The sequence below is a fragment of the Lynx rufus genome, unplaced genomic scaffold, assembly GCF_022079265.1.
Source record: "Lynx rufus isolate CCGP_SWC_20201006 ecotype Redwood Valley unplaced genomic scaffold, mLynRuf1.p SCAF_7, whole genome shotgun sequence".
NCBI lineage: Eukaryota > Metazoa > Chordata > Mammalia > Carnivora > Felidae > Lynx > Lynx rufus.
Window position 1 is genome coordinate 42,427,929 of NW_025814889.1, and position 23,655 is coordinate 42,451,583.

At 38.8% G+C, this 23,655-nt stretch overlaps 2 protein-coding genes across 3 annotated transcripts in view; both read right to left on the reverse strand.

Annotated features, from left to right (window-relative positions):
- Positions 1-22,835, reverse strand: CLEC4A (C-type lectin domain family 4 member A). Its single transcript, XM_047065432.1, has 6 exons — positions 22,754-22,835; positions 17,838-17,954; positions 16,502-16,603; positions 3,385-3,536; positions 2,179-2,294; positions 1-921 (listed from the first exon to the last, which is right to left on the reverse strand). The coding sequence occupies exons 1-6, from the start codon at positions 22,833-22,835 to the stop codon at positions 774-776; spliced, it is 717 nt and encodes a 238-aa protein (XP_046921388.1). The 3' UTR covers positions 1-773.
- NECAP1 (NECAP endocytosis associated 1) overlaps positions 22,811-23,655 on the reverse strand; it is a 43,848-nt gene continuing 43,003 nt past the window's right edge. For both annotated transcript variants that reach the window (XM_047065431.1, XM_047065429.1), the window contains one exon: positions 22,811-22,889. In XM_047065431.1, the coding sequence (XP_046921387.1) occupies positions 22,868-22,889 (22 nt within the window). In that variant the 3' untranslated portion in view covers positions 22,811-22,867. The remainder of the gene's footprint in view (positions 22,890-23,655) is intronic.

A 23,655-nucleotide genomic window follows, 5' to 3' on the forward strand; every position in this document is an offset into this window, starting at 1 on the left:
TTCATTATAAATCTATTTTATGTTGTAGTTGAAATAAAATGATCTGTAAGAATTCAGTGCAAAGGGGAATACAAATAAACCAGGAGCCATTTTGAGTGGCAATCTACACACAGAAACTATAAAACTTAAGGAAAAAAAAAAAACTATCAGAATACCTAATGATTATACATCTATGTCAACTCACTAATAATAACTTCTAAATCTCTAATGTTCAGTTTTGGATTTCCCTCTGAGTGCACCCTGATGTTAAGTGACAGTCCAAGAATGAGCAGAGAATGCTAAGAATCCCAAATGGTCTACTGGGCCAAAGCCAGAAACTAAGTTCCATTGATGTGTATCATATTCCAACTGGCACATAACATGCTTCAGTTAAAGCTGATAAATGTCTGAGAGAAATGGAAAGTAATAGTTGGGATTATTCTGCTTTTGATCACTCTCGTGGGAAAAAAAAAAATCCAGACAGAGAGAGGAACCCCATCATATAATTATACCAATATCATGTATAATTACGTCAATGCCTAACTCCTCAAAATTAGGAAAGGAGGCTCATGCTTCCTCCATCTGTCTGCAGAAATATGATCTCTGCACATGGAGAAGGAAGAAATGAATGAATGCGTATACTGATTCTCTCATAAATGGAAAAGGTGACAGCCTATGGAAAACTTCTATGGAGCTTCCTTCCACAAGATTTACACATGAATAAAAAGAGCAAATTAGCTATCTCTGTAATGGTGGGTTCCAATTCAACCACATGTTCATGCAGAATGTCCCATTCATAAGTAGATCTTCGTCATCTTGCAAAGTGACTTGTGATGTCCATTACAAGGAACATCATTCCAGCCCCATTCTCTCGGTCCGTGACGAAAATGTAATATAACACAACGCTCATTAAGATTATTGGGTTCACTGGAGTGCCAAAATCTGAAAGGGAAAAAAATGGATGAGGTTGTTTCTCCACACAGGGCTTTGAAAAGGGTTAGAGACAGCGAGGAAGGGGGCTGAGGTTGAACTGTGTGGATGTCAAGAGTGGATATGCCCAAATCATTCCTTCTCCATTTCTCATGCAGTTTCTCCTCCGCCTGAAACTCTGGCATTTCCCTCAGAAACGGTGCGTGCATCACCTGAAATTGTGTCATTTCACTGCATCAAACGTTCTCCTAGCAGATAGCCCTTCTATATGTCCATCATTATGTCCTGTTCCCAGGGGACTACCAGTCCATAAGCTCCCTTAAATGATGAAGAAAAAAAAAAAAAAGATTTCATCCGAGTCCCAAATATCACTGTAGTGTGTTTCCTTTTTTTAAATATATATTGCTTTTGGTGTCTGAAGAACTAGTTAAAATCCCTAAATCTGCTAACATCCCTGTTATCTTGGACATATAATTTCATTTTCCTGATTTCCATATCTAAAAAATAGAGACTAGAGTCATATTCCTTTATGATCTGAGGATCAAAGGTAGTATTACCCTAAAATGCACTAAAGGATTTAAGAGTTTTGGGGCGCCTGGGTGGCGCAGTCGGTTAAGCGTCCGACTTCAGCCAGGTCACGATCTCGCGGTCCGTGAGTTTGAGCCCCGCGTCCGGCTCTGGGCTGATGGCTCAGAGCCTGGAGCCTGTTTCCGATTCTGTGTCTCCCTCTCTCTGCCCCTCCCCCGTTCATGCTCTGTCTCTCTCTGTCCCCAAAAAAATAAATAAACGTTGAAAAAAAAAAATTTTAATAAAAAGAGTTTTAAAAGACCTATATGAATATGAGATATTATAAGTATCACAATTTAGCTTATTTGCTTTATGAGAAATATTAAATCAATAACTGGCCACGACCTTAACTGACGTAAATTTTTGTTATATTTAGAGATATAATGTAGTAGTTAAAAGTACAGACTTTGATGTCAAATAGAGCTGGATTTGAGGATCACTGTCGCCACTGTTGGATAACCTTTGTTGAGCTGTCTAAACTCTCTAAACTCAATTTCCTCAAATCTACGGTGGGAAAAATAATAACGTGTGCCTCACAGAGTTCTTGTGATGACTACATATGAGATAATAAAGAAAATTATTTAAACCTAGTGCCCAAGAGTTAAGAGTGAGCTTTTTTATTTTCATAGCTAATAGTTGGAACATTCTAAAATCCGTGCATGATCCAGGGCCCGGGATTCCTGTATCGAATTCTGTACTCACGTGACACTTTCATTGTAGGGTGTCTGATCAACCCATTGCCAATCTCTTTTTCCCTTTGGGTCTGACAGCCCTATATAATAAGCAGGAGACGTATCCACGTTCTGGATGATAAAATCCTAAGGGAAGAAAAGAAAGGAGTTACAGCCTTTAAAGTATTCAGGTAGAACTAAGTTCTTTACAGTAGCCTTAGAAGACCAGAAAAAGAAAGGATCCAGGAAGAGCCACATGGGGCCCCTGCCCAGGAGCCGCAGTCCTCTCTGGCTGAGCAGTACAAGATCAAAGATAACACTTGTGACCATGATGTTTATCTTGGTCTGCTCAGGCTGCTATAACAACATACCCCAGATTGGGTAGCTTATAAACCACAGAAATTTCCTTCTCACAATTCTGGAGGTTGGAAACCGCAGATGAGGGTACTAGCAAGGTCAGGTAGAGGCCCTCCTCCTCATCCATAGACAGCTTTTTCTCACTGTGTATCCACACGACAGAAGGGGCAAGGGAACTATTTTATAAGAACATGAATTCCATTCATGAGGGTTCCACCCTCATTACCTAAACCCGTCTCAAAGACCCGTCCCAAATACCACCATCTCAGGGGGTTAAGATTTCACCATATGAAGTTTGGTGGGGATATAAACATTTAGAACATAGTGATGTTCAATATAAATGGAAGCCATTTCTATCCACGATCATAATGAATTCTCATCTCAGATTCACTTCCCTTCTCCACTTAAGTAGTGTTCTTCAAAATCATGCATTAGAAAATTTTTGCAGATTAAATCATTCTCCTTTCATAACTTCTTCAACTTCATTCATTTCTGATTGTTGACCGTGACTCTTCATGACCGAACTCTGTTTCTCTATTTGATATAATACCCCTTCTCCATGAGATAGCTAATACTTTCTAAAATATTTACAGGTTGAAAGAATAAACTAGTATTTCAGGCTAAGACATTTCCATTCTTCCACTCCAAGCCCACATATTATATTTTAAATGCCCCAATTTATTTTGGGAGAGATTCGTTTTATGGAAACAGGAAGAAGGTGCAGCACGTAATGGCTTAGGTATAGCCTTTCTTATCAATTATACTAAAAGCCTTCTGCCACACCACCAATATCCCCAAACAGTGAAAGCCTCCTTCTGAGACAAGAGAGGTAAACAACAACCAGATGGGACTCCTGGTTCCACCATCTATTAGAAAGCACCTGCTCGTCCTTGGTGTTGACCACCAGCAGGTGAGCCTTCATTGCTGAGCAGTTCTTCTCACTCTCCGTCCAATTTCTCATTGTATTAGAAATAAAGTAGCAGTTGGAACTGAATGGCTTCCAATCCTTTGGGCAGCAGCTCCAATCTTTCCCTGTATTGACAGAAAGGCCATAGATGTCCAATATAAAAGAAAAATTTTAAGTGTGTGTATTATTAAAATTAAGGACCAAGGAAGACCCCATGGAAACTGGAACTTGCATCTTCATCCAGAGGTGAAAAGGAGCCACCCACCAGGTGGGATCAAGTCTACCTGTACCAGGCAGTAACAAAGGGGATCAAGGGGATCAAGGGGATCAAGTCTACCTGTACCAGGCAGTAACAAAGCAGGGCCCCCCTTCTCTTGCCAGAGTGGTGTCTGGAAAAGCCAGCTAAAACAGAGGTCTTAAATAAGATCCAGACTACTATACCAAATGTCCAGGTTTCAGTGGAAAATCACCCATCATACCAAGAATTACAAGTTCTCAAAGTTAATTTTTTTTTAACGTTTATTTATTTTTGAGACAGAGAGAGACAGAGCATGAACGGGGGAGGGGCAGAGAGAGAGGGAGACACAGAATCGGAAGCAGGCTCCAGGCTCTGAGCCGTCAGCCCAGAGCCCCACGCGGGGCTCGAACTCACGGACCGCGAGATCGTGACCCGAGCCGAAGTCGGACGCTCAACCGACTGAGCCACCCAGGCGCCCCTCAAAGTTAATTTTTAAAAAGAAAATAAATACATGCCAATATCAAGAGAACAGAAATACCAGAATTATCTGACAGAGATTTTAAAGAAACCATGACAAAGATGCCTCAACAAGAAAGTACAAACATGTTTGGACCAAATAAAAAAACAAACAAACAAAACAAAACAATGCCTCAGAAAAGAAATAGAAAATCTCAGCCAACAGGGGCACCTGGGTGGCTCAGTTGGTTCAGGGTCTGATTCTGGATGTCAGCTCAGGTCATGGTCGTAGGACTGAGCCACGCATCAGGCTCGGCACTGAGCGCGGAGCCTGCTTAAGATTCTCTCTCTCTCTCTCTCTCTCTCTCTCTCTCTCTCTTCTGACCTGCCCCCAATGTATTCTCTCTCTCTCCAAAAAGAAAGAAAGAAAATCTCAGCCAACAAATTAGAGATATAAAGGAGAACAAACAAATTTGTATAACTAACAAATATAATAACCAAAATAAAAAGTTCGGTGGCTGGGCTCAAAAGCAGAGAAGACAGAAAAATCAGGGAATTGAAAGACAGAATTGAAATATAGAAATTACTCAAGCAAGTAACAGAGCCAAAACAGACAAAAGCAAATAAATAAATAGACTTCCCTTTTCCAGGCTGGCACGCAAGAATCTTGGAAGTTACCATACCAACCTAAGAAGTAAAAAGCTGAACAAACCACAAATCAACAACTCCTCACAAGCGAAGCCGCTGCTCTTAAAATTATGCAGGCAGGCAAATACAGAGGATCACAACTTACTGAAGCAGAAACCCAGGAGCCAAAATTTTGTGGGAACCAGCTGCAGGGTAGGGAAACCTGAGGTGTAAATGGGGAATTGCTAGAAGCATAGCAATTTGAAGCACCCCAGTTTGAAGAGACAAAGCAAGCATCAGAGCCAGACTCGGATGTAGCAGGATATTGGAATTATCGGAACAGAAATTTAAAACAACAATGATTAATATGTTAAGGGCTCTCATGAACAAAGTAGACAGCATACAAGAAGAGATGAACTATGTAATCAGACAGATGGAAATTCTAAGAAACAAAAGGAAACATGATAGATGCTGTAACAGAAACAAAGAATGTCTAGGACGCCTGGGTGGCTCAGTCCGTTAAGCGTCCGACTCTTGATTTCTGCTCAGGTCATGATTTCCCAGATTATGAGACCAAGCCTCAGCTCTGCACTGGCAGCACAGAGCCTGCTTGGGATTCTCTCTCTGTCTCTCTCTCTCTCTCTCTCTCTCTCTCTCTCTCTCTCTGCCCCTCCCCCACTCCCCACTTGCTCTATCAAAATAAATAAATACACTTAAAAAAAAAAAGAAATGGGACGCCTTGGTGGCTCAGTCAGTTAAGCCTCTGACTTTGGCTCAGGTCATGATCTCGTGGTTCGTGAGTTCAAGCCCCACATCGGGCTCTGTGATGACAGCTCAGAGCCTGGAGCCTGCTTTGAATTCTGTGTCTCCCTCTCTCTCTCTGCCCCTCCCCCACTCATGCACACGCATGCGTGCGCTCTCTCTCTCTCAAAAATAAACATTTTAAAAAATTAAAAAAAAAAAAAGGAAGGCAGACTGTCTTTAGTAAGCTCGTTATTAGACTGAACACAGCCGCAGGAAAAAATCTAAGCATGCGGGGGTGTCTCAATAGAAGTCTCCAAAACTAAAAAAAGGAAAAGAACTGGGGGGGGGAAACAAACAGAATATCCAAGAAATGTGGGACAGCTACAAAAAGTGTTAATATGTGCATGATGGGAATAGCAGAACAATAAAAAGAGAAAAGAACAGAAGAAATATTGAAGCAATAACATTTGAGAATTTCTCCCAAATTAATGACAGATACCAAACTACAGATTCAAAAAAGCTCAGAGCACACCAAGCAGGATAAATGCCAAAGAAAACTACACCTAAGATATATCATATTCAAACTACAGAATATCAAAGATAAAGAAAAATCCTTTAAAAAGCTAGAAGGGGTAAACACATCTACAGAGAAGCAAAATAGAAATTACATCAGACTTCTCCAAAACCACGGATACAAGAAGAGAATGTAGTGAAATATTTAAAGTGTTCAGAGACAAAAAACTATCACCCTAATTCTTATCCTGCAAAACTAACCATCAAAGGTGAAGATGAAATAGGGACTTTTTGGACAAACAAAAATTGAGGGAAATTGTTGCCAGTAGAACTTGCAATGTTAAAAGAAGTTCTTTAGGGGGAAGAAAAATATTATAGGTCAGAAACCTGGACCTATATAAAGTAAGAGCATCAAAAAAAGAATAAGTGAAGGTAAAATAAAAACATATTTCTTATATTCTTAATTGATCTATATTCTTTTTTTTGAGAGAGAGAGAGAGAGCATGTGTGCAAGCAGGGGAGAGGGAGCAGAGAGAGAGAATCCCAAGCAGGCTCCACGCTCAGCATGGAGACCAATGTAGAGGTCAATCCCACACCCCTGGATCATAACCTAAACCACAATTAAGAGTCGGACACTCAAATGACTGAGCCACCCGGGCACCCCTGATCTATATTCATAATTGATCTTTCATTTGTTCAAAATAATAATGGCAACAATGTATTAGATTATGTATACAAAGATGTAAATGAAATAAGTGAGAGTATTAACACAAGAGACAGGAGGGAGGAATTAGGATCATTTTGCTATTTTAAGATACTCTCACTGTGTATGGAGCTGTATAGTTATTTGAAAGTGGACTTGGATTAGTTGATAAGTATATTGCAAACTTTAGAGCAACCAGTATAAAAGAAGTATAATTGATATGCTAAGAATGCAATGAAAATGGAATCATATCAAATTCTCAAAACCACAGAAGAGTGAAAGACAAAAAAGGAACAAAGAACAAGGGCAAGATATAGAAAACAATAGAAATATGATAAATATTGATACAACCATATTAATAATCACTTGGGATGTCAGTGGTCTAAATTCACGAATTAAAGCACAAAGATTATCAGAGTGGATCAAAAAAAAAAACCAGACTCAACTATATGTTGTCTACAAGAAACCCACATTAAAACTTTAGGAGGAGAGGGGCGCCTGGGTGGCGCAGTCGGTTAAGCGTCCGACTTCAGCCAGGTCACGATCTCGCGGTGCGTGAGTTCGAGCCCCGCGTTGGGCTCTGGGCTGATGGCTCAGAGCCTGGAGCCTGTTTCCGATTCTGTGTCTCCCTCTCTCTCTGCCCCTCCCCCGTTCATGCTCTGTCTCTCTCTGTCCCAAAAATAAATAAATGTTGAAAAAAAAAAAAAAAAACTTTAGGAGGAGAATATAAAGACATGTATATATTAAAAGTAAATGGGTAGTGGGGCACCTGGGTGGCTCAGTCGGTTGAGTGTCCGACTTCGGCTCACGTCATGATCTCACTGTTCGTGAGTTGGAGCCCCGCATCGGGCTCTGTGCTGTCACCTGGGAGCCTGGAGCCTGCTTCGGATTCTGTGTCTCCTTCTCTCTCTGCCCCTCCCCCACTTGTGCTCTGCCTCTCTCTGTCTCTCAAAAATAAATAAATATACATTAAAAAAAAATTTTTTTTTAAAGTAAATGGGTAGTGAAAGGTATACTGAACTAAAGAAAGCAGGAGTAGCTATATTAATTGCAGACAGTGCGGGGTGCACAGCAAGTAAAGTTACCAGATATAAAGATGGTCATTGCATAATGATAAAGGGGTCAATTCTTCAAGAAGTCATAACATTGTTTAATGTGTATGCACCTAAAAACACAGCATCAAAAAGTGAAACAAAATAGAACTTCAATACATATCCATTACCACAGTTAGAGACTTAAGCACTCCTCCGTCAGAAGCGGTCAGATCCAGATGCACAAAATCAGTAAGAATATAGTTGAACTCAACAACAATACCAATAAACCATATATGACTGACATCTACTGACTACTCTATCTGACAACAACAGAATATACATTCTTTCTAGGTTCACATAGACATTCATCAAGACAGACCACATACTGGCCATAAATATACCTTAACAAACTGAAAAGAATAGAAATCATACAATGTCTGCTCTCAGACAACAAGGCTTATTAAACTAGAAATCAGTAACAGAAAAATGGAAAATAGTAAGATGGACGAGTAGGAGCATCCTGAGCTCACCTTGTCCATCGACACACCAAGGTAACAACTATCTCTATACAACCAACTCTGAAGATGACCTGAAGACTGACAGAATAGATCTTCCACAACTAGTCATAGAGAGAGGGCCACATCGAAAAGGGTAGGAGGGGCAGAGACACGGTTGGGAACCAACCCCTTGGCACAAAACTAGCCACAAATGGTAGGGACATCACAAGCATGGAGAAGTGAGAGGATAAGACACTGGTTTTAAATGACATTAGACCAGATGGATCTAGTAGATATATACAGAATATTCATCCAAAAACAGCAGAACACACATTCTTTCCAAGTGCACATGAAGCATTTTCTGGGATAGATCACAGAACAAAACTCAATATATTTCAGAAGACTAAAGCATCTTTTCCAACCACAACAGTATAAAACTAAAGATTACAAGAAATTACAAGAACAAAAAACTAGAAAAAGCACAAACATGTGAAAGCTAAACAACATGCTACTACATAATGAATGGGCCAACCAAGAAATCAAAGAGGAAATTTAAAAATGCAAGAAGACAAATGAAAATGAAAACACAACAGTCCAAAATCTTTGGGATGCAGCAAAAGCAGTTCTAAGAGGGAAGTTTATAGTGATATAGACCTACTTCAAAAAAACAAGAAAAATCTCAAATAACCTAACTTTTGACCTAAACGAACTAGAAAAAAAGAACAAATAAAGCCGAATGCTAGTAGAAGGAAGGAAATAGAAACTAAAGAAATAGAAAAGATCAATGAAACCAAGAACTGGTTATTTGAAAAGATGAACAAAACTGATAAATCTTCAGCCAGCCTTCCCCAAAAAAAGAGAGAGGACTCCAAATAAAGAAACTGATCCCATTCACAACTGCACCAAGAAGCATAAAATACCTAGGAATAAATCTAACCAAAGATGTAAAAGATCTGTATGCTGAAAACTATAGAAAGCTTATGAAGGTAATTGAAGAAGATATAAAGAAATGGAAAAACATTCCATGCTCATGGATTGGAAGAATAAATATTGTCAAAATGTCAATACTACCCAAAGCTATCTACACATTCAATGCAATCCCAATCAAAATTGCACCAGCATTCTTCTCAAAACTAGAACAAGCAATCCTAAAATTTATATGGAGCCACAAAAGGCCCCGAATAGCCAAAGTAATTCTGAAGAAGAAGACCAAAGCAGGAGGCATCACAATCCCAGACTTTAGCCTCTACTACAAAGCTATAATCATCAAGACAGCATGGTATTGGCACAAAAACAGACACATAGACCAATGGGATAGAATAGAAACCCCAGAACTAGACCCACAAACGTATGGCCAACTAATCTTTGACAAAGCAGGAAAGAACATCCCATGGAAAAAAAAGAGAGAGGACTCAAATAAATAAAATCAGAAACAAAGGATGAGAGGGGCACCTGGGTGTCTCAGTTGGTTAAGCATCCAACTTCGGCTCAGGTCATGATCTTGCAGTTCAAGCCCGACATCAGGATCTGCGCTGACAGCTTGGAGCCCGGACCCTGCTTCAGATTCTGTGTCTCCCTCTCTCTGCCCTTCCCTGCTCACATTGTATGTGTGTGTGTCTCTCTCAAAAATAAATAAACATTGAAAAAATTTTTTTCTTTAAAGAAATAAAGGATGAGAAATAATCAAAATCACATAAATACAAAGAATTATAAGAGAATGTATAAAAAAATGTAGACCAACAAATTGGACAACCTAGAAATGGATGAATTCCTAGAAACATACCATCTTTCAAAACTGAACAAGGAAGAAATAGAAAATTTGAACAGACCAATTATTAATAACAAAATTGAACTGGCAACCAAAAAGGCTGAAGAAAAAAAAGTCCAGGATCAGATGGCTTTATAGGTAAATTCCCACAAGCACTTAAAGAAAAGTTAATGTGTATTCTTCCAAACTATTCCAAAACTTAGAAGAGAAAGGAAAACTTCCAAATTCATGCTACAAGGCCAGCATTACTCTGATATCAAAACCAGATAAAGATACTACCTTAAAAAAAAACACTATTGGCCAATATCTTGGATGAACACAGATGCAAAACCTCAACAGAATATCACAAAACTGATTTCGACATTAAATTAAAAGGTTCATTCACCACAATCAAGTGGGATTTATCCCAGGGAAGCAAGGGTGGTTCAATATTAGCAAGTCAATCAATGTGATACATGACATTAATAAGAAGGATGAAAAACCATATGATCATATCAATAGATGCAGAAAAAGTATTTGACAAAATATAACATTTGTTCATAACAAAAACTCTTAACAAAAGGGGTTTACAGGGAACATATCTCAAAATAACAAAGATCAATTTTTAATTTTTTGAGGAACCTCAGAGAAAGACAGATACCGTATGTTTTCACTCATAGGTGGATCTTGAGAACTTAATGGAAGACCATGGGGGAGGGGAAGGGGGGGTAAATTACAGAGAGGAAGGGAGGCAAACCATAAGAGACTCTTGGATACTGAGAACAAACTGAGGGTTGATGGGGGGTGGAGGAGAGGGGAAAGTGGGTGATGGGCATGGAGGAGGGCACTTGTTGGGATGAGCACTGGGTGTTGTATAGAGACCAATTTGTCAATAAATTATATTTAGAAATAACAATAATAATAATGAAGATCATATGACAAACCCACAGCTAACAACATAATCAATGACGAAAAACTGACAGTTTTTCTTATAAGATCAGGAACAAGACAAGGATGTTCACTCTCATCACTTTTATTCAATATAGTCTGGAAGTCCTAGCTGTAACAATCAGACAGGAAAAGAAATAAAAGGCATCCAGATTGGTAAGAAAAGAAGTAAAACCCTCACTATTTGCAGCTGATATGATACTATGTATAGAAAGTCCTAAAGACTCCACCAAAAAAATTAGAACTGATAAATTCATTAAAGTTAAAGGATACAAATTAATATATTATATTATACATACTTTTGTATTTCTACCCACTAATAACAAAGTAACTGAAAGAAAAATAGGACAATAATCCCATTTATAATTGCACCAAAGACAATAAATTACCTAGGAATAAATGTAACCAGAGGGGTAAAAAACCTATACTCTGAAAACTATAAGATGTCGATGAAAGAAATGAAGATGACACAGATGAAAAGATATACTATGCTCATGAATCAGAAGAATTAATATCATTAAAATGTCCATACTACCCAAAGGAATCTACAGGTTCAATGCAATTCCTATCAAAATAACAACAGCATTTTTCACAAAACTGTAACAAATAATCCTAAGATTTGTATGGAGCCACAAAGACTTGGAATAACCAAACCAATGCTGAGAAAGAACGAAGCTGGAGGTATCACAATTTCAGATTTCCAGATATACTACAAACCTTTTGTAATAAAAACAGTATGGTACTGGCACAAAAATAGACCCATCAGTCAAGGGAACAGTATAGAAAGCCCAGAAATAAACCCAAAGTTACATGGTCGATTAATCTACGACAAAGGAAGCAAGAATATAAAAGGGAAAAAAGACAGTCTTTTCAATAAATGGTGTGGGGAATACCGGACAGCTACATGCAAAAGAATGAAACTAGACCACTTTCTCACCATACACAAAAATAAAGTCAAAATGGATAAAGACCTAAATCTGAGACTTAAAACCATAAAACTCCTAAAAGAAAACATAAGCAGTAATCTCTTGGACATCGGCTTTAGCAACATATTTATGATATACCTCCTCGGAGAATGGAAACAAAAGCAAAAATGAACTATTGGGACTATATTGAAATAAAAAGCTTTTCACAGAAAAGGAAACCACTAAAAAAAAAAAAAAGGCAACCTAGTGAATGGGAGAAGATATTTGCAAATGATATATCCAATAAGGGATTGACATCCAAAATATATAAAGAACTTAAACAACTCAACACCCAAGAAACCAAATAATCCTATTAAAAATGGGCAGAGGACCTGAATGTTTTTCCAAAGAAGACATACAGATGACCAAGAGACACATGAAAAGATGTTCAATACCATTAATTATCAGGGAAATGCAAATCAAAACCACAATCAAATATTACCTCACACCAGTCAGAATGGCTAGAATCAGAGACGTGGAATCAAACAAGTGTTGGCTAGGAGGTGGAAACAACGGAATCCTCATGCATAGTTGGTAGGAATGTAAGTTGGTATAGCCACTGTGGAAAACAGTATGGAGGCTCCTCAAAAAATTAAAAATAATCACATAATCCAATAATTCCACTACTATATACCCCCCAAAAAAACCAAAACACAAAATCGAAAAGATATATGTACCTCTATGTTTATTGCAGTATTTTTTACAGTAGCCAAGAAACAGAAGCAACCTTAGTGTCCATTGATAGATGAGTGGATAAAGAAGCTGCGATATTTATATACAATGTAATATTATTCAGTCATGAGAAAGACGGAAATCCTACTGTTTGTTACAGATGGACCTAGAGAGTATTACACCATGTGAAACAAGGCAGACAGAAAAAGACAAATACCATAAAATTTCACTTTGTAGAACCTAAAAAACAAAACAAATGAACAACAAACCAACCAAAACCAAAAAATAGACGGACTCTTAAATGCAGAGAACAAACTGGTGGTAGCCAGATGGAGGTTACCGGAGAAATGGATGAAATAGGTAAAGGGGATTAAGAGGTACAAACTTCCAATTATAAAATAAATAAGTCCTGGAGATGAAAAGTATAGCATAGGGAATACAGCCAATAACATTGTAATAACATTGTATGGTGACAGATGGTGACTATGCTTATCAAGGTGAGCATCAATACATAGAATTGTCGAATCAATATGTTATACACCTGAAACTAATATAACAGTGTATGTTAATTATACTTCAACAAAAATATTTAAATGATAAAATAATAAAATAAGCTAAGTAAAAAAAAAAACTACCAACTGTAATTCCAGTGAAAAGACTACCTCCTAACTGTAATTCCAATGATAGGAAAAGACAAACTAGGCAGTAAAAATTTCAGTGGTTACCAAAAGTTTGGAGGGGCGCCTGGGTGGCTTGGTTGGTTAAGCGTCCAACTTCGGCTCGGGTCATGATCTCACGGTCCGTGAGTTCGAGCCCAGCGTCGGGCTCCGTGCTGACAGCTCAGAGCCTGGAACCTGTTTCGGATTCTGTGTCTCCCTCTCTCTCTGCCCCTTCCCTGCTCATGCTGTGTCTCTCTCTGTCTCAAAAATAAATAAACATTAAAAAAAGATTAAAAAAAAAGTTTGGAAAGGAGAATGGAGCACAGGGGACTTTTTGGGCAGTGAAGTTATTCTGTATGATACTGTTTTTTTTTTTTTAATTTTTTTTTCAACGTTTATTTATTTTTGGGACAGAGAGAGACAGAGCATGAACGGGGGAGGGGCAGAGAGAGAGGGAGACACAGTATCGGAAACAGGCTCCGGGCTCCGAGCCATCAGCCCAGAGCCTGACGCGGGCTGGAACTCACGGACCACGAGATCGTGACCTGGCTGAAGTCGGACGCTTAACCCACTGCGCCACCCAGGCGCCCCATGTATGATACTGTTTAACAATAGATACAGAACATTACGCATTTGTCAAAATCCACAGAACTTTACATATTTGTTGTATAAAGCTTTAAAAATCCATTTAGGAAGTCAGAGAATCCATGAAAGAATGAAGACTGTGACAAGAGAATCTAACTGTATTACAAATGTCAGACACAACACACTGAAGGGGGTGGGAAGAGGATGATGACCTAAGTGACTTTGGAAATGGAGTCTACAAGAATAAAGACAAAAGACACCGCACACCAGCACTGTATTCTAGTTGATAAAGTTGTTTCCCATGGTGGTATGAGTTTACAATTCCGATACTACTATATGTGTTCATTGGAATTGAATAATTAAGGAAATGTACTGAGCAAGTTAACGGGACCAGATTTCTCTCTGTTGGAGTAGTCACTAAAGATATCAAGAGAAGTAGGCTAGAATGATGCAATGTGTTAATGGAGAAACATTTCAGACATCAGTAAAAACTGATGTATACTTTATTATAGATATACATAGTTGCCTATAGAAATATTTGTCAATATATGTACACGCACAGGTTAGTACACACATAGAGATTTCCTTGTCCTGTGAACTGGGAGGGCTAAAAGAACACCTCAGCAGCAGTGAGCATACCTAGTATTCAAATCTTGGTTTCTAATACCATTCTTCAATAACAGGAGCCAGGACTCCACAGAGAAATAGCTGATTCTAAGACTAAGGCAAGAAATATACAATATAAGCCCAGAGAATATTACAATCCCAAAAAGTAAGGAAGTGCTCAAAAACCAAGTAAAACAACAAAGTGATGGGGGCATGTCAAAGGGCCATGGGAGCCAACTGAAAGACTCCCAGGGGCAAAGGCAGAACAATTTGAGCAACAAAATAAATACAGTATTGGATTATAACCCAAAGTGTAGGATAAATATCCATGAGTATACACAGATATAAATAGATGACTGAATAAATTAATAAACAGGGTAGAACAAATATCAAATGCACAAGAATTTCTAGTAAACTACATAGAAACTTGTTTTGCACTGAATTGTGTTCCCCCAACAGTCATGTGCTGAAGTTATAACCCTCAATGTGACTACAGTGGTAGACTTTAAGGAGGTAATAAAGGTTAAATGAATCATAAAAGCAGGGCCTTAATCCAATAGGACTTGTGTCCTTCTAAGAGGAAGAGACACTAGAAAACTCTCTCTCCCTCCCCATTCACACAGAGAATTGGTTATGTAAGGTCACAGCAAGAAGGTAGCTGTCTACAAGCCAGGAAGAAAGGCCTTGCCCCTCTTTCGTTATGACACTCAAGCAGGCTAATACAGATTTTGGCTCCAAAGTGGGGTGCTATTGTAACAAACACCTAAAAACGTGAAATGGCTTTAGAACTGGGTGATGGGTAGAGGCTGGAAGAATTTTGAGGTGCATGCTAGAAAAAGCCTAGATTGCCTTGAAAGGGCTGCTGGTAGGGGCCCCTGGGTGGCTCAATCAGTTAAGCCTCTGACTTCAGCTCAGGTCACGATCTCAGGTTCAGCTCAGGTTCATGAGTTCAAGCCCCACATTGGGCTCTGTGCTAACAGCTTGGAGCCTGGAGCCTGCTTCAGATTCTGTGTCTCCCTCTCTCTCTGCCCCTTCTCCACTCACAAGCTCGCTCTCTCTCTCTATCTCTCTCTCAAAAATAAACATAAAAAAAAATTTTTTTTAAAGAAAAGAAAGGGCTGCTGGTAGAAATATAGATATTAAAGATAATTCTGGTGAGGACTCAGTAAAAGAGAGCTGTAGAGAAACATCCTATCATCTTAAAGACTATACATACACCATAATGAACAGAATGTTGGTAGAAATTTGAACATTAAAGATGCTTCTGGTAAGGTCTCAGAAATGAGAAACACGTTATCGGAAACAGGAAGAAAGGCAATTCTTATTATAAAATAGCAAGGAACTTGCTGAATTGTGTTCTAATGTTTTGTGAAAGGTAGAACCTGTAAGTGACAGCCTTGGATATTTAGTAGAGGAGATTTCTAAGCCAAGTATTAAAGCTGTGGCCTGATTTCTCCTTACTGCTTATCATAAAATGCAAAAGGAAAGAGATAAAATGAAGGAAGTGTGAAGTGAAAAGGAACCAGAATCTGAAGACCCACAAAATTCTTAGCCAGACTGTAAAAAGTGAGAAACTGTGTTCTGCAAAGAACTCCAAGGATGTGGCTGGACAAACATTCCGTAAAGAGATTACCCATGGATTTAAACAGCCATCTCCACAATGAAGACTATTTCTTTGTACAGATAAAGATACGCATATAAGAATTTTAAGTCTTGGGGCGCCTGGGTGGCTCAGTCGGTTAAGCGTCCGACTTCAGCTCAGGTCACGATCTCACGGTCCGTGAGTTCGAGCCCCGCGTCGGGCTCTGGGCTGATGGCTCAAAGCCTGGAGCCTGCTTCCGATTCTGTGTCTCCCTCTCTCTCTGCCCCTCCCCCGTCCATGCTCTGTCTCTCTGTCTCAAAAATAAATAAAACGTTAAAAAAAAATTAAAAAAAAAAAAAATTTTAAGTCTTATTTCTTTGTACACCTGAAGCTTGAAATGATCATGAGACTCAACTTCTTACTATGATCTGCCTGTGAATCTTAGTGGAAATATTAACTTGGTATCCTTACATAGTGTAGTCAACCACTGAATTATAGGCACATTCATTTTTACCTTCCATGGTCACATTCTCTTTCAGGCATTCCATTTCCGTGTGAGGGAGCTCTTTTGCAGTCTTTTTTTCTTTAAGGAGCTGAGAATATTTTTGGAAGAAAACTGAAAAAAAAAAGGCCATTCATTTTCTGGTGTTGTGACTTTGCTCTCTATTTTTACTTTCTCACATTCTGTTTTATAGGAACAAAATCTACAAATGTCCAATTGCTTGAGTGGAAGGCTCCTGACAATGGAAAAGATTTCTCATCACCCCACATTCAATGTAATCCTAATCCCACTGATTTTGAAACCATAGATTTCTCCAGGAATAGCCAAAAGATCAGTAGTTGAAGGGAGACATGATGGTTCCATTATAATGAGTGCAAAGGGATTTATCCATATTTCCCTTCAATACTAAATGCAGAAGGTGAGCCCTGAAGGTGGGAGAATGGAGTGAAAGCAAACAGTTCTGTCTGAGGATGTACACAGCATAGATCTGTTGTGGCGGGGGGGGGGGGGGGGGGGGCGTTGCAGACTGAGCTAATTCTGAGTTCTGGGTTACCTGTAAAGTGAGATTTTTTTTTTTTTAAGCCAACATTGATCAGGAGATATGGGCATTATTTTCCTCCTCCTTCTTCCTTTACTCTATCCACTCTCAACTGGCTTTTTTTTCAGCACACCAATATACTCAAATATGTCACAACTTAAAAATAACTTACCTCTTCCTCCAGAAAGTGAATTTTCTCTTTTTTTCCTCCTTACCTCCCATTTGCTCCCTGCCCCACTACATGCTGGCTTCACTACTTCTTATGCCTTTTTAAATTTTGATATGTTCTTAAAGCCAGAGATATGAAAAAAATCCACCTATTTGCCAAATTGGCTTTAGATCTTACATAGTCTTGGGCAAGAAAGACATGATTAAGGTGAAATTTCAATGGAAACTCTTCCTGGAATATCTCTTCCCATCGCCTTTTGTCCACCTGCTCATCTCAAAATATATGTCTGTGCAGTCAAAAAAACCTGGCCTTATAAACACTAATAGGCAAACACAGATTTGTCCTCACTTACACAACTGTCTAGCGTAGAAATGGTACCTAATATATGTCCCTCTACAAGACACACACACACATATATTCAATTTCTTTATAGGGTGGATACCATTATTTTTATAAGGAAGTAACTAAATTCAAATAAGTAACAAAATTTCTAACAGATTCCCATTAATTGTGTCTCTCCCTCCCAAAGAAGACTTCTTTTCCAGATTTCTGGATAGACCCGTTATTACATGTCAGTATCTAATGGATGCCATCTCTTCATGGAAGGCAGACATTCCATATAGCTTCAGTTGGATACTTACTGATAAAAGCGATAAAAAATGAGATTGCCAACAGCAGCAGAAGCACCAGCAATGAGGCAAAAAGTAGCTTGGGAAAACTGGGATTACTTTTGTTCAGGCTGGTCTTCTCTTTGGGAGCTGAACGAGAAATCAAAGGAGTTTCATCAGTAACAAATTCTGATTTTTACTTTCCTTCTCCTCCCCTTCCTCTTCTCCCTTTTCTAGGATGACATACTATTACCAAGAGTATGACATCTGAAATAATAGGAAAATAGGAAAAAAAATGTTCACTGTAGAAACGTTGGAAACTACATAAAAACACAACCTCTTACCACTGGGGGAACTGTTGCTAATGTTTTGATATATATCCTTCCAGTAATTTTCAAAGTGTATATACATAAGTACACATTTTCCCACATGATTGACATACCATAGGCACTAGCTTCAGACCTACTATATTGTTATACACTAGACCATGAACATTTTTCATACAACCATATTTTTTCTTTAACGCTGTCTATTGTGGTTGTATAGAATTTCATTATGTATTTAAATAATCTTCCAGATTGTTTCCAATTTCAACTACTACAAATAATGCCATAGCAGATAAATCGTTATTATGGTCATCCCTCATCACATTCTTAAAATAAGGTCAGACCTTTCTAGTTACTATTTCATGGTTAAGAATTATTTTCTCAGGGTGCCTGGGTGGCTCAGTGGGTTAAGCTTCTGACTTTGGCTCTGGTCACGATCTCATGGTTAGTGTGTTCGAGCCCCGTGTGGGGCTCTGCACTGAGAGCTCAAAGCTTGGAGCCTTCTTCAGACTCTGTGTCTCCCTCGTCTCTGCCCCTCCTGCCCCCCACACTCTGTCTCTATCAAAAATGGATAAACATTAAAAAATAAATAAAAAGAATTCTTTTCTCAATGGCTAGTATCAAAAAGAAAAAACGTTTAAGGAGGGTACTTGTGATGAGCACGGAGTGTTATACATAAGCGATGAATCACTAAATTCTATACCTGAAGCCAATATTACGCTATATATTAACTAACTAGAATTTAAATAAAAACTTAAAAAAAAAAGACAAATAACAAGTGTTGGTGACGATGTGGGGAAAAGGCAACCCTTGTGTACTGTTGGTTGGGATGTAAATTGGTGCAGCCACTGTGGAAAACAGTATGGAGGTTCCTCAAAAATTTAAAAATAGAGGGGCACCCGGGTGGTCCAGTCAGGTAAGCATCGACTCCTGATTTCAGATCAGGTCATGATCTCACAGTTTGTGAGTTCAAGCCCTGCATCGGGCTTTGTGCTGACAGTGCAGAGCTTACTTAGGGTTCTCTCCTTCTCTCTCTGCCCCTCCCCCACTCATTCTCTCTAAAAAATAAATAAACTTTAAAAAAATTAAAAATAGAAACATCATATGATCTATTAACTCCAGTACGGGGTATTTCCCCAAAGAAAACAAAGACATTTAATTAACTAAATCAAAAAGGTATATGCACCCCTATGTTTATTGCAGCATAATTTACAGTAGCTAGGAAAAGCAACCTAAGCGTCCATCCATCCATGAATGGATATACCACGTGTGATATTTATATACAATGGATTGTTATTCAACCATAAAAAAAAAAAAAAAGGAACTCTTGTCATTTGTGACAACTTGGATGGGACTTGAGGACATTATGCTAAATGAAATAAGTCAGACAGAGAAAACAAATACCATATGATCTCACTTATCTGTGGAATTCAAAAAACAAAACGAAACTCACAGATACAGAGAACAGATTGGTGGTTGCCAGAGGTGGGGTAAGGAGTGGTGGGGAATGGGTGAAAGGGATTAAGAGGTGCAAACTTCCAGTTATAAAATAAAGAAGTCATGGAAAATAAAGTAAGATAACAACAGAGAGGGTGTCAAACCATAAGAAACTCTTAACTATAGAGAACTGAGGGTTGCTGCAGGGGTTGTTGCAGTGGGGGGGGGTGGCTAAATGGTGATGGGCATTAAGGAGGGCACTTGTTGGGATGAGTATTGGGTATTATATATAAGCAATGAAGCACTAAATTCTACTCCTGCAACCAATACTACACTATATGTTAATTAACTTGAATTTAAATAAAAACTCGAAAGAAAAAAAAAGAAGTCATGGAGATGTAATGTACAGCATATCGGCTATAGTTAATATTATAGATTATTATAATATTATCAACTATTAAATATTATTACATATTTGAAAGTTGCTAAGAGATTAAATCTCAAAAGGCCTCATCACAAGAAAAAAATTGGAGTGTCTATGGTGATAAATGTTAACTAGACTGATTGTGGCGATCATTTCACCAATATATACAAAAATCAAATCACTACATTGTATACCTGAAACTAACACGGTAGTCCCCCTCCCCGCCCCCACCCCCGCAGTTTTGCTTTCCACAATTTGTTACCTGTGGCCAACTGTGGTCTGAAGGCAGATGATCCTCCTTCTGATGTATCCTCAGAAGGTAAATAGTAGCCTAAGGCTAGGTCACAATGCCTAGGTCATTCACCTAACTTCATCTCATCACATAAGAATTTTATCATCTCACATCATCACAAGCAAGGTGAATACAGTTCAATATTTTGAGATAGAGAGACCATATTCACATAACTTTTATTATGGTATATTAATACAATTGGTCTGTTTTATTATTAGTTATTGTTGTTAATCTCTTACTGTACCTAAATTATAAATTAAACTTTTATCATAGATATATATGTATAGGAAAAAAAAACACAATATATAAGGTTTGGTACTATCCACTATTCAGGCATTCACTGGATTTCTTGGACCATATCCCCCCAGATAAGAGGGGACTATTGCAGAATGTTTTATGTCAATCGTACCTCCACAAAAAAATAAAGAATAGTTTTCCAAAAGTTATGAGGTATTGACAAGCAGGGGGACAAAATCCTCAATAATGTATAACATAATCTCGGCTTTAGGAAAAATACAGTTAGATTAGTATTTATATCTGGAAAGATCTACATTGAAATGTAAATTATAGTGATCTCTAGATGGTAAAATAAATATAAATTCGTGTATGCCTCTAGTTTTTAATTTTTTCTTTAATGACCCTTTCAACATTTAATAAGGAAGTTTTATAAAAAAATTTAAGGGGAATGACCCAGCAATAGCACTGCTAGGAATTTACCCAAGGGATACAGGAGTGCTGATGCATAGGGGCACTTGTACCCCAATGTTTATAGCAGCACTCTCAACAATAGCCGAATTATGGAAAGAGCCTAAATGTCCATCAACTGATGAATGGATAAAGAAATTGTAGTTCAGGGGCGCCTGGGTGGCTCAGTCGGTTAAGCGTCCGACTTCAGCTCAGGTCATGATCTCATGGACCGTGAGTTCGAGCCCCACGTCGGGCTCTGGGCTGATGGCTCAGAGCCTGGAGCCTGCTTCCGGTTCTGTGTCTCCCTCTCTCTCTGCCCCTCCCCCGTTCATGCTCTGTCTCTCTCTGTCTCAAAAATAAATAAACGTTAAAAAAAAAAATAAAAAAAATAAAAGAAATTGTAGTTCATATATACAATGGAATACTACATGGCAATGAGAAAGAATGAAATATGGCCTTTTGTAGCAACGTGGATGGAACTGGAGAGTGTTATGCTAAGTGAAATAAGTCATAGAGAGAAAGACAGATACCATATGTTTTCACTCTTATGTGGATCCTGAGAAACTTAACAGAAGACCATGGGGGAGGGGAAAGAAAAAAAAAAGTTAGAGATGGAGGGAGCCAAACCATAAGAGACTCTTAAATACTGAGAACAAACTGAGAGTTGATGGAGGGTGTGGGGGGAGAGGGGAAGGTGGGTGATGGGCATTGAAGAGGGCACCTGTTGGGATGAGCACTGGGTGTTGTATGGAAACAAATTTGACAATAAATTTCATATTAAAAAAATAAAAAAAGAAAAAAGAATAAGAAAAAAAGAAAAAGAAATAAAATAAAATAAAATATGCAAGAAAAAAAAAAGCTTTTTAAGGGGAAAAAACAGTTTCCCTGAGTGTTCTCCCTATCTCCATGGAAGTGTTTTGGAAAGCATGCGCAATCATGACCTGCCACTCACAGCTTCTTATAATACACATGCTTTTTTTCTCTTTTGCTCTATATCTGATATATCATAAATGATAACCATATTACCTTTTATCTACTCCCAAATTCAGTTAAATCCATCCTGGGGAGGCAGGATGCAATGGATTTCCTGAATTCACGGAAGACTCCCTTTGCAACTTTCTAGTCCTTCTTCTGCAACGGTCTTGGGTTACACTTTAGTCCCGCGGTAACAAAGACGCCCACAACGCTCTCCACCCAAACTCTTCCCTTCTAACCGAGCCTGAGTCCACGGACTCATCAACATCTTCTGTACCTGGGCTGATGGTTTCAAGACCTGTACCCAATCTCTCTCTCTCTCTCTTTTTTTAGAGAGAGTGAGAGAGCGTATGCAAGTGGGGCAAAGGGAGAGAGAAAGAAAATCTTCAGCAGGCTCCGTGCTCAGCGCAGAGTCCAACCTGGGGCTCGATCCCACAACCCTGGGATCATAACCTGAGCTGAAATGAAGAGTCGGACGTTCAAGTGACTTGAGCCACCCAGGCGCTCCTGTACCCAATCTCTTGATTGCAGTCTCACTCAGCCTCAGAAGGCACAGGAGAATAACCTCAGCATAATTAGCATTCTCCTTAGCTCAGGACCTTCGTGGACTTGTCACACCTCAGTTTGGTTAGCGTATAACTACACAAGCCCTTAATGCTTATCTTCAGATAACTCAATCTTCTGAGAATCCTAGGTGCCCCACCTGTGGCCAGAGAACCAGCAACTAACACTATCATGCTTCATTTACAATATTCTCTCTTCATCCTTCTTCTCATCACTAACTCTGACCACCAGAAAATGTGCTTACCTGCAGGAGGCCTTTCTCTGGTGCCTGAGGACTTCGATTCATTTTTGAAACTCAATTCAGCATAAGTGGCCTCTGAAGTCATATCGAGAAGAAATCTGCTCTTCAAAAAATCCTTTACATCTCTTCCTTAAAACATCTTAAAATAGAACCCAAACATGGTGGCAATTTGTCATACTTCCTATCAAGAACAGGGGCCCCATGTAGGCAAATAACTCTGAGAGGAATCTCATGAAAATTAGAAACCTCAGAGGCCAAATCTCCAGGGTCAGCACGATGAGAATCATAGCATTTGAACGTACGTCAGCAAATGTAATAAGGAACTTCTCATAAATTTATAAATGTAATAAGGAAATGGAAAGTGGGAACTCAAAGCGTAGATTTAAAAATATGTATAGGAAGGAAAGACACAGAGAAACTAAGCAGTTAGAGAATGCTTTTCTGAGACCTGTATTATCTGAGCTCACCAGCCAAGAATGAACTTCATGTATTTGTGTACATCTGTATGCAAACATAATTATTTATAGACCAATCTGGGCATAGATTCATTCATGCTGTATTCTCATCATGTGTGGCTGATCAGGCAACTTTAGGTGACCACATTCTAAGAGGATCATTGACAAAAAACTCACGTGTCAGCCTCCCCACTTTCAAGAGTGTATGTAGGAGGGAAGTCAAAGCTTACGTCATACGTGTTCTGAAGCTGCTCCCCAGTGCTCTCTGCTTTTCCCTGTTCTTAACTGACTCCTTCATGGATCTCCATTCATTTTGCTAGAGTCGCTTCCAGAAGCTCCTGAAAGCAGCTCTCTTTGCTGGATGTTAGTGGAATAGGCCAGCCTGCACACCACCCTTCTCCATCCCTTTAATCCCTTACACCACCACAACAAAAAGACTCTACAGGCCAA

What these genes read in the sequence shown, in the direction of transcription:
- CLEC4A (XM_047065432.1), bottom strand. Translation starts at nt 22,835, where the DNA reads ATGACTTCAGAGGCCACTTATGCTGAATTGAGTTTCAAAAATGAATCG. An exon ending in TCAACACCAAGGACGAGCAG is followed by an intron (nt 2,295 to 3,384) that starts GTGCTTTCTAAT and finishes TTCTTCCCTTAG; the next exon opens with GATTTTATCATCCAGAACGT. An exon ending in CCCTACAATGAAAGTGTCAC is followed by an intron (nt 922 to 2,178) that starts GTGAGTACAGAA and finishes TTTCCCTTTCAG; the next exon opens with ATTTTGGCACTCCAGTGAAC.